Consider the following 11,775-nt stretch of genomic DNA (forward strand, 5'->3'; position numbering starts at 1 on the left):
TGGCGTGCTCTCTCAGTACAGATAAGACAGGATGACCAGCAAAGTCATCTGCGACAACACAAACCACATGTTTTGTTCCGTTTTGCTTATTCACTTTCTTTTGACCTGGTTTTGGTTGTAAAAGTGTAAAACTCCATGAGCTGTGATTTCTACAGTTATGGTCTTCTAAAATATAGCCTTTGCCTTGTAGTAACATGGGCCGCATGGCTTTCCCCAGGTTTGATGGTGCTTCAGGTGGCTGGGAAATGAAGAGCCACTGAATAACCATGTTTGAATCAAGTCGAATCAAAGATCTCATTCTAAATAAAATTAAACTACCTTCTTAAAATGGAAAACCAACCTTTACCACCTTAAGAAACCATTTTACAGCTCAGCTTTTTCTTACATAAAACTTGATTCTGTTGCCTGTTTCTCAGGAATGACAAAATGGTTATAAAATAGCAGATTAACGGCCCAAACACACACTGCTCTACCAACTTCAAGTGAATGGTGAAATTTGACTGGTTAATCCAGATTAAACTGGCGATCCGATGGAAAAGCAGATCAAAGGATCTCTGAGGGGTCCTCGGACCCCAGTTTGGGAACCACTGGATTAGAAAGGGAAGAGACAAAAGCCATTAGCTTCAGTGTAGCTTGACGGGGGGACTAGCTGATGGTGATGGTGGAACACCAACAGAGATTTTGTGCGCTCGTTTTCAATAAATCCGCACTGTGTGAAGGCTAGGCTAACGTTTGCGCATCATCAGCCCCTGCTAACGTCCTCTGCACACATGCTAGCTAACTGCGATAACTGTGCCTTTTCAAAACACATCACCAACTCAGGCGGTTCATGTATCGATATTTTCTCCACCCGAAAACATACCTGGTCGAGAGGGAGATTGATAATTTCGCTGATTGGCTGCAACAGAGCGGATCCAGTGCATGATGCTGTCGTTTGGGTAGCCATGCTTGGTCGGTGTCCGTAAATCCTTTCTCTCTCCTTCCTCCGGTTCACTTCACGCCCCTCGGCTGCTGCGATGATAGATACGCCGCTGCCGCTGCCGCTGCTGCTGCTGCTGTTGTTGCGACGGGCTGGACGGTTGTCATCCGCGGCACACATCCAACGAAGAGTACCAAACCAGAGCGAGATAATCCCCGCTTGACCGCCCTCGCTTTCGTCTGTCGACCGTTAGAAGCGCGAGACGTCGTTTGATTTATTTATTTACTTTTTTAACGAGGAGTCGGTGTGAGTGCCTCACTTGTGGCGTTTTTCCTGCTGCCGTACATCCATTTAATTCAAACGAAGTGGGTGTCGTTTATGTGTCTACTGACAAAAAGTTAAAAACCTACTAAAATCCTCGTTTTAAGAGGAGTTTAAATAACTTAACGAAGGTTCCTGTTGTGAGCATGCGCGGCGTGTCCGGAAGAAAAAAAAAAATTCTCACTGTTTTGTACAGGAAAAGATAAATTGTTCCTTCCTGTTAACTAACCTCTGTGTCTGGTAATCCGATTCATAGCCCACGAAGGAGACAATGGTTACTATTACGGTAGAGAGGGACGTGAACTATCTTGCTAGCAGAGTATCTTTGGTGTCAATAAATGTGGCGATAACTTGGGTGGAGAGATGGCGGCCCAGCCTACCGTCATAACCATCTATTTGACCTATTGTATGGAGAAAGGACCCCTCATCAGCAGTCTTTGATTAATAGTCGTCACGGCACATTGAATTTGAGCCGAGCAATGTAGCATGTGGTCTCCATCCTTCCCACATTTCTAGCATTCCACACGTGAAGGAGAAAACGTGTGACGTCAGCGGGCATTTGGCAGGGCTCGGTGGAGAAACAATGAGGCCAGACATGGTTGTTCAAAGTGAGCAGCGAGGCCTGCAGCTGCACTGCTTTGTTTAAGCTGCATGAACTACAGAGAGCAACAATTTTACAAGACACATCCACATACAACCTGTATTTAGCTCAGTGATGAGACCCCGTAGCTCCATTATTGAGTGCACTGCATACGCGAAGTTGCAGTGATAAGCATGCATGTAAACGTGGAGGGTATGAGCGAACTGTGCATGAAAACTAAACTGTTATTATCAGTCCCATTGCTTTTGGTTGCCTGAAACGTTATGCAATAGTCTCTTGGAAGTTTGACTTGCAGCATCCCTTTTTTTCTTCACTGTCTATCAGCATCACCTAGTGGTTAAAGGGAGTTTTTCCAGACCCCTACTGAACATACAGTTTAATAAATAAATGCATTATGTTTCCTGAGTAAAACTCGTGAAGGAAACGTTTCCATAAGAAAGGATTAAACATTAAGGACACACAGGATTTTATCCCATATTCAGAGATCATCCATCTCTAAATCTAGTTAGGTTTAAAATTTTACTGTAATACATTTTTTTAACCATAAACTACATTATTCTGGAGTTATTCTGGAGTTGTGATCATACCATGCAATTACAGATATTTTCCCCTGAACGAATCGAGTTATGTTTGAAGAAAGCTTGCAACGTGGCACAGCAGCCAATAGAGGGCAGCACTGACAAACTAATGACAACTCATCTGACTTCGCAGTCTTCCACTTTTGCAGTGGTCATAGTGGCTGAGGTACAGGGAAATCCTCTCAGGAACCATTTTGATTCAAAAACATGCATAAAAGGGGCAGCGATAGACAATTAAATAGAAAGCAAATTATTCATATCACTCACCTTATACACAACAGACAGCAAAAGAAAGCAATAAGATGAAATCCTGCCGTTGTGCCAGCACTAAAAGCCCCCAGATTCATTTGAACTAAAACTAGAAACACGAGCTGTAGCTTCCCTTCAATGCCTCCATATCCACATTAGATTAAACTTAAAGGTGCTCCTGAAGACTTACAAAAGTGTGAGTATTTCACACCTGTCTGATCTCCTTTACCCTTACATCCCATCACGTGCACAGCGCTCTCAGAATACAGGCCTCCTGTCAGTTCCTTGTCTTAGAAAGGGCTCAGCTGGGTCTTTTCCTATCATGCCCCCTCCCCTCCCTGCTGTCAGACAGCTCTGACTCTCTTGAGGCATTTACATCTAAACTTAACTTTCCACCTTAACTCTCATGACACTATACCATTTACCATGATCCTTCCATGGCCTCAGCCTCAGTTATACTATTAACACTAGTACTTACCGTCCACGTTTGTCCTGCTGACAAGAATACTGTGAATTATCTGAAAACCACTCCATCTTTCTAACCTTCCTCTGTGTCCCACAAAAGCAGCTCTATACCCCTCTCTCTCTCTCTCTCTCTCTCTCTCTCTCTCTCTCTCTCTCTCTCTCTCGACTTTCTCCTCTTTTTCTTCGTCTTCATTATCCTCTTTTCTCTGTACTGGACAGTACTTGGACTTCTCTCTCTGTCTCTCCTGCCTGTCAGTGCTTCATTCCAGATGTTGTGGATCTGGATCTCTGTCCTCCAGGAGATTCTGCCCCTTCTCTTCTCTTCTCTTCTCTTCTCTTCTCTTCTCTTCTCTTCTCTTCTCTTCTCTTCTCTTCTCTTTCTGTTTGCCTCTGTGTGTCTGTTCCTGTCTCCTACCTGCATAAATGGTGTGCTTAAGTTCATGTGGACTGTCCTCTTTCCAGGTCTCCATGATGGAGAGGAGGTAGTGTGGCTCATCATATGTTACAGTCTATTTATAATCTTGTCATTTTGAGAGTCCATACTGCAGTTTTACCATGTTAGTCTATTCTGTACACATCAAGTTTCTTCAGTTGTTTCTCTTAGGTAGAAGGATTTTTGGGGAGTTTGTCCAACAATTATTTGGGTCAGATAAACTACAGGGAAGTTAAACTTGTTGGACAGAAAGCAAGATGCAGAGAAAACCAAATTTCAACTCCATATGCAGGCCGAAACAAACTCCAGTGACAGGGGACATTCGGGTGCCCTGGCGGACAGGTTCCAGTTATTATGTCTGAGCTCATGTCTGGGAGGACAAGGAGAATGAAGGAGGAGGAAGAAGTGGCGCTCCACCACATAAGAAATGAGAGGAACTATCTGGTGCATCAGACGAGCTGCAGCAAGGCAGGTCATTAACCAGCTCTGGTGGAAAGTGATGCTGTCACAGCTGCCGGGTGTTTGTGCCCTTGAATTCCATTAAATGATATGACTTCAGTCTAAATAAAGTTGAAGATGAACATGATGATAACAGATGACAGAGGAAGCGTCTTGTAATATATTAAATTCTTTATAAAACAATTGAATAAATTGCACAACATGCTGTTGGCTTGTTTTTGCTTGTTTGATGGCAAGGGCAGCTATAGTGGAATTACCTTGGGCTTGTGTTGTGTTTGTGATGTACTCCTAAACCAGGCAACACAGGACTGTAAAGAAAACTCACCTGCTTCTGCAGGATAATTAATATTTTTTCATTTCACCGTGAAGTTTGTGTGTCTCTCAGGAATGTCCTTGTTAGTCATGCTTATGTTTCCCCATTAACAGTCTGCGCTTGCAGCGTTAGTACACCTTTGCTTCTTACACTGCATTTTCCGTGCTTGCTGTCCCGCTGGCAGTTACTCACTCTGCTTCAGCTGCACTTTTTGTTTGCTTTTGTTTTAAAAGAGTTTGCATTTTGCTGCGAAGCAATACATTTTAGTGAGCCTGATTTTGAATCCCAGTCACTTTGACTGTATGTGGAAGAATGACTCAGCGCATATTGTGTGTGTGTGTGTATTTGTGTGTGTCTGCCTGCAAGGGATGAGCATAGTAAATTATTTAACAATCGCTGGTGTATTCCAGGGTTTTTTGAGCCAGCACATCATATCGACTGCAAAAGGAATCCATCAAATGTTAAAGAAATGCTGGCTGAGCAAAAACACTGTTGGGCTAAGTAACTTACATTAGATTACATTTGAGAGCAGCAAACAAAAGTGCAGTTAATGCAATGGCTGTTTATCTCTTGACTATAATTAACGACTAATCATACGTGTATATAACAAATAGATAAAACATCTCTCTTACTTCAACACATGCATGACATACAGCAATTGCTTCTGTTATTGTCGGTTATTTATTTATGCCGAGCACCTCTGGGAGTCCCTTCTCTCTTCCTCTACATCACCACGTGCTCTCTTTAACACTCATCGTGCACTTCATGGATTGCAGCTCTTATATAATCACCACTGATCATTCATAACTACAGAAAGAGAGCCAGAGTATCACATTAAGGCAGGCAGACAGCAAGACAGACGCAGCTTCACGGCATCCATGTCACTCCACTCAACTGCGTTTTTGTTCTCCCTCAGTGATATCCAATTAAACCCAAGATCACGAACAGAGACGCAGTTCGTTAAACTTGGCATTGTCATGGCAACCCCATCCCCTTCCTCGCCGCCTCTCCCTCACAGACTGATACTCACCTAAAGAGCTCGGCTTTACAGGAGAGAAAGGAGACGGTGAGAAAGAGCAGGGCGAGACAAAGCCTCCACTAATCTATTTAAAAGGCTGTGGCAGCGTGTGAATGGCGGATGAGAGTTTCTCTCTCATTCATAATGAAGGCCAGCCTGTTCACAAGTGTGCACATGATGCGTATTTTCTTTGCTTGTTCCTTCTTTCTCATCCTAAAAATACTCCTGGATCTGATGTATGTTTACAAACTAAGCTGTGTGGCTGATCTGTATTGTGGTGACAAAGTCCATGAGCTCCTTATATAGTCAATAGTTCATGTTTCTGCACTCAGGCTCGCTCCTCCTGGGACACGCAGCCTTTCTCTTTTACAGATCAGACAGGAAGTGTCTTTGTGTACAGAGGTCAGGTCACAGTTCCCCCGACTGGACGAGGCGAGGCCTCTTGAAATAGAACAAGTCCACAGAGATGCACATGAGCTGTTTATTTACCACAACAGTCTGTAAGAATCACTCTTTCTCCCCTCTCCGTCTTGGTTTAGCCATGCCTGCAGACAGAAAGCTTACAGCAGAGAGGAGACTGCTGTAATGCTCTCCGGGAGAGATCCCGGTGGGATCTCTCCCGGAGCACATTACCCTCATCCCTCAAAATAGTCCAGCAGCCGTACAACCTGCAGGAATCATTGAGATGCTGCTGAACCGGGGCCATATTTTTCAATCAATGAGCAGTGGTACCCAATCAATACGCTCACTGACAAATCCCATGGGATGCTGGGAATATCAGCGTAAAGACTTCCTGGATGTTAAAGTTAGAACATCCTGCGTATGAGCATAGTGTCCAAAACAGTTCCTCAACATTAATAATAAATGAGGCAGCAAACGTCCCCCTTGACATTATTGCTGGACAGGGTGTTATTTCACAATGTTGTCCAGCATAGAGAAGAGAGGAGAATTACAGTGCATCCATCCTTTTTCCCACATCAACAACACATTTGGAAATTGTGGGGTCAAATCCATAACGGCCATCTATTTCAGTGGCAGAAACATGAGCTCTCTCAGCTCATTGTTTCATTTTCAGCCCACAGTTGGCTGAAGGGCGGGGCAATCAGTCATTTTCCCTCACTTCCAGACTGACCTTATGTATCCCAATGCCTGACTCTTCCTTTCTATCTCTGTTCTTCTGCTTTATTCTGTCTTTGCTAACCTCTCTCAATGAAAACGAACCACACCTTTGCCTTTTTCAGCACGCTCTAAGAAAAATATGATCAAAAAGGTTCATATTCCCAAACAGGGAGAGCAAAGAGCACTAAAGCTTTCAGCTATTCCATGTAAACAATTGCCTTCCATTTGTATTTTTCAAGGTTTCTGCACAAATTACATAATTGTTTTGCTGTGTTTTTCTTTAAATCTAGCATCATAGACAGTTTCAGAGAATAACTTTTGTTTTTCCCAGGTAAGGAGGAGATGATAGTCACTCCAAAGTTCGGCAGCACTGCACAAACCAATGCAGCATGCAAAGTGGAAACACAAAAGAGGCTGCAGTGGAGGGAAAGAACGGGAGTGTAAATGAGAGGGAGTGTAGCAGAATTTAAGGAGGCCTGTTAAGTTCCACAAATGTACTTATTATCTTCAAATTTTGATGTCAAATAATATATAGTAATGATGAGTCTATAGAGATGGATTCAGTACCTGGACAAACACTCACTTTACGGTTGAATTGATTTGAAATATGCTTATTTGCTTATTGGCAAGAGTTAAATGAGACCACTGATACCACTCAAAGGTCAATGTGGTAAATATGAAACCACAGTAAGTAGCGGGTTAGCTTAGTTCAGCACAAAGACTGGAAACAGGGGGAAATGGCTAGACTAGCTCTGCCTACCAGCACCAATGCAGCTCGCTAATGAATAATAACAGTTGATACAGATTGAGGATAATGATGAACAGTGTTTACTCAGAGAGACTTTTAGGGATAAAGGGCCAATAAAGCCATTCCTTATCACAGAGAGTCAGCCTGATAAAACAAATGAAGTGATCCATCATGGATATCTTTTTAATAACCAAACTGTGGTAGACGTAAAGTGTCCCCACTGGCTTGTATATTGATCTGACGCAGAGGAGATGAGAAGCCTCCATTTCTCCCATTCATGCAGTGTTTCCACTTGCTACTGTATACTGCGGCGCTCATTTTCCATGATTAGTTGTTCCATATGGCCAAAATTCTATCTCGTCAGGAAAAAGCATGACCGTGATGGATGTGAAGGCTCCATCCTGTGCACTGTCTTGTCTGAACTGCCCCTTCCATTAGCATTCCCCAGAGGATACTGACAGATTTGCTCCACGCGAGATGCTGGTTAGACGTTATTCTTTTCTGTGGCACCGTACTGTAGCGTCGACTCGTCATCCTCTTTGAACTCACCAGACCTTTCAACTGTTAAGAATTAGGACACGAGATTGTCAAGCTGATCGTCTAATAGAGGCAATACAGCGCAGATTACAAACACCCTTGAGGCACACTTTCATCCTCTGCTATCTGCCACCATGATCCCATCGCTCTGGATCACAGCTAGTTCAAATGCCTGAGACGCTTTGAGCCGGTCTGTTGTGGTGTCAGAACAGATGGAATGCAGCCTGGGAATTTGCACCGTGACAGCAGTCGCTCGGGGACTTTGCAGGACTGCCAATGAGCCTGATTTGGATTCATGGTGCCTCAGAGATGCTGATTCAGACCAGTCAGAACGTCCAGTTTGGTTACGTTTGTAGCCTGGGTTAAATTAAATCTGTGTGGATGAGCTGAGCAGATACAGCCCTGCAGTCTGAAACTGTCCCCCAGCACTTATCTCATTTATGTCCGCTGGTCGCCTCTCAGGGGTACTGGGTTCAGGAATGTGCCTCTTCTTTACTCAGGAGAGACAAAGGGCGGCGCTTTTTGACATGATCGCTGTGTCACAGAGCTCATCACCCTTGGTCCTCCATTAATCCCTACGTGAATGGATTCAGAGGATTCACTGGACCTGCACCGCACGTGTTCAGCGTGACCGTTAAACTGAAATGAAGATGAGGAATGAAATATTGAATTGCGAACATTTAAAACGATGATGCTGTGATAAAGGAGATGCCTTGCATGGTCAGCGTGCATTCAAATACCTGCAGTGACCTTGTGATGTTTATAGATCCTGCAGCTTTTTGTGAAATGCTTTGGATATTTTGCACATGCACAGGTTATCTGGGAGTTTGCATGCACTTTTTAGACATAAGCATCTCCCAAATGAATGTAATATACATTTTAATCTGTATTCTTTGGTGTATGAAGAGTTTCTCAATATGCAGCAATGTTTGTGACCAGCGATATATTCCCAACAGGGGCCACAGGAAAGGAATTGCTAAGATTTCGGAGATCATAATCATGTTTGAGTGTATGTGTTTGTCCTCTGGTTTAATAATTAATATCCTGTGGTTTACATCGCTTGGGGACCAGAGGAGAGGATCAGCAGTATACACAAAAGGAGCCGCTGACCTTTTCTAAAGAGCTGGTGAGAGCACACTAGAGGTGTCCTCATACTGTCTCAGGGGACACTAAATAAAATGAGATGCTATACTACACAATGAAATAAAATGGAACACATTTGTGCTGCAGTATGCAACACAAAACGTCCTTTTCAAGCCATGAGGAGATTTTTTTAAGTGGAAGTGAAACACTTGATTAAGCATCTCTGATTATGGTAACCAGGAAACCAAGAGAAGATGGGGCAGGTTGACACGCTGCCTGTCAAGATATAATGAAGTGCAGGGACACTCGATATGCTCGGGCTTGCAGTGCCAAATCCTAAGAGGAGCAAGAATTACTGTAAAAGCCACTTGCCCCTAATGATGATAGTGAAGCAGCTGCAAACCCCCAGCTCTTTGCCATCATCACTCAGATCAGTGTGTGTGGTGGGGGTTGGCTGAAAATGTCACGCAATTATTCTACACAGCGTCATGTCTTGGGTGTCCTTCAGGGTTGGCAAGGTTAAATGAAAATCATGAGCCCAAGCATTCCTCTGGTTGACACGTCTGGAGTGTGCAGATATATTGGATATTAATGGGGCACTGGAGAGCAAAAACTGGTTTTGACCATGATATTAATGACTTGATGATAAAAAGGACTAAGCGTATTTCTGTGCTTCTCCGTGAGGAAAAATGAGCACAATCAATCATACAATACAGTGTAGTGGTCACATATTACAGTGTGGCCAACTATTTTAATGTCCACCAGCTAATTGAATTTCCACTGTTGACTGAACAATTTGTAATTACATCCAACACTGACCTTTGATCCTATTGACGTTTTCACCTGGCTTCAAGATAATATATGAGTGTCTGACTGACTTCAAATCGACCACTGCTGTTGAGAAAACTATTCTTTTTTTCTGTCTTGCTTTAAATGTCACACAGTGGATGTGAGTGTAAAGCTGCATTGCTAATGTAGGCAGTAAGCTAATAAGCCAGACATGCTGATGTTTGCAGCTGACACACTGTTTAACATCCATTCCATGCACTTTTGTTCAATCACGAGGCGTTTAGGGACGTGAATAGTCAAGATGAGAAGTACCTCTATGCAGTCCTGGGAAGTTCAAGCGTTATACTGGATATACTCTGGTCCAACCCTCCAAATATAGTATTTTGCATATCTTTTGTCACACAGCTTTCACACTAACATAATATGGTATTGAACAGAAGTAAACAAATATGCTTCATTATCTTCTCCATATAAGCTGTAGTCTACATAAAGCTGACAACGTGAATTTAAGTTGCACTTACTTTACTTACTGTGATAATTGTGTTGATGCTATGCCATGCTACAGCGATGATGAACACTAACAAGCACTAAATTTGTCAAACTCTCACCAAACTCTGCAGGCCAGGAATAACATTCACAGCTAACAGGCTAACAAGCTAACAAGCAGATGAATGAATCTAGTGAGTCTTTAAGCTTCCAAGCGGCCTCTTTCTCAGTATGTAAGAGAGCTGGTATCAGCAGCAGTGGAGTTGAGGTTGAGCTGAACTTTGTCACACACGCTCCAGTGAGTTTGTAACTGGAATTTCTAATGCTTCCATTTATATGACTGGCAGTTAGTTCGGTAACTGCTAAAACTAGATAGGCAGGTGAAGGCAAGAGCTTTTGTCAGTGTTGGACTTTAGCTGTAAGCATATGGCTATTTCCTGGAAGCAATATGTAGCAGGCCAGACCTAGTATGAATGAAACTTGCAAAAGTATCAGAAAATAATTTCTCTGTCAGTACAAGATGCAGAGATGACTGCTGCAAAGGCCGTACATTTGGTGATGATAAAGTGATGTCTAACATCTGCAGCTAATCAGATAGCTCAGTTCAGACGATGGCTCGCTCTCATCTCTAGTCCTAATTTTAAGAGTGCTGCATGACTGAAATACCCAAATCAGGATTTGAAGTAGAAGTTCAATCACAAAAATCCTCTGCACACTTGCCTTAAGCAACAGAAACAGCTCCATGAGGTGGTAAACCAAGCTCTGCATCCTATGTGTCTTATATGTTTTAGCTTCATCTCATTCTCTTATGTTTATACCAAGCATTCATTCAAATAAACACTCTTCGTTTTCCCTGAACTCACTGAATTCCCCCCCTGAGAGTTTGTGAGAAAAGACTCTGCTCGTTACAGTTCACTACCCTGCCCTCGGCTCTCCTCTCCCTCCCCTCTCCTCCTCATCCCTCTCCCATTAGGAGCCCCACAGCACGCAGCTCCCACTCAGCTTCACCGGGCGCTGCTCGTTCAGCTCATGCCCATGTGCAGCTACCTCATTTGTGTAACAAGCTTTTCTTTAATGCACTCTCGAGTAAGTAAAGTGGTCAACAGTCTATGAGAAGCTGAGATAATTTCTCCACCGAAGAATGTTTCAGTAATGGACCTGAGCCTGGCCCAGGATGTGCCATTTCATCCACTTGTGTGTTGGAAAGTTTCGGCTGCCAAGCGGTTAGAATTAGTTGCTGATTATTTTAAACAAAGAGGTCATTCATTCCACTTATTTGAGACATAAGAAGCTGGATTGTGAGGTTATCCCACCTGTTACACAATCATGATGTCATGGCAGTTCAATTAGGAAAAAGTGACTCCTACTCAAACCGCAGTCCCTTTTATTGCTATGACATGTTGTCTGTTTCTGCAAACATTCAAGCGCCAAATCGTTAATATTCGATGCTTGTGTGCCGACACACCCTGTGCTCTGTCCTGGTGAAAAACAAATTACATGCATGTTTTCCAAGAGGTTCCCTTTGTACAGTATGACATCTGCTTTGGCTATTGTTCTGTCTGCAGCTGCCTGCTTGCATTTAGTTCCACTTCACCAAATCGACTTTGGTTTTAAAGGAAAGTGAAAATAGCACATTGTGCACCAAAGGAGCGGATGA

The 11,775-nt window shown here is 43.2% G+C and overlaps 1 protein-coding gene across 1 annotated transcript in view; it reads right to left on the reverse strand.

Annotated features, from left to right (window-relative positions):
- The window catches only part of mboat2a (membrane bound O-acyltransferase domain containing 2a), a 41,556-nt gene extending 40,296 nt beyond the window's left edge, over window positions 1–1,260 (reverse strand). Inside the window, exon 1 of the mRNA XM_076748660.1 lies at window positions 863–1,260. Within this exon, the coding sequence (XP_076604775.1) occupies window positions 863–1,099 (237 nt within the window). The 5' untranslated portion in view covers window positions 1,100–1,260. The remainder of the gene's footprint in view (window positions 1–862) is intronic.
- Between the last annotated feature and the right edge of the window lie 10,515 nt (window positions 1,261–11,775).

The sequence above is a fragment of the Chaetodon auriga genome, chromosome 14, assembly GCF_051107435.1.
Source record: "Chaetodon auriga isolate fChaAug3 chromosome 14, fChaAug3.hap1, whole genome shotgun sequence".
Lineage (NCBI taxonomy): Eukaryota > Metazoa > Chordata > Actinopteri > Chaetodontiformes > Chaetodontidae > Chaetodon > Chaetodon auriga.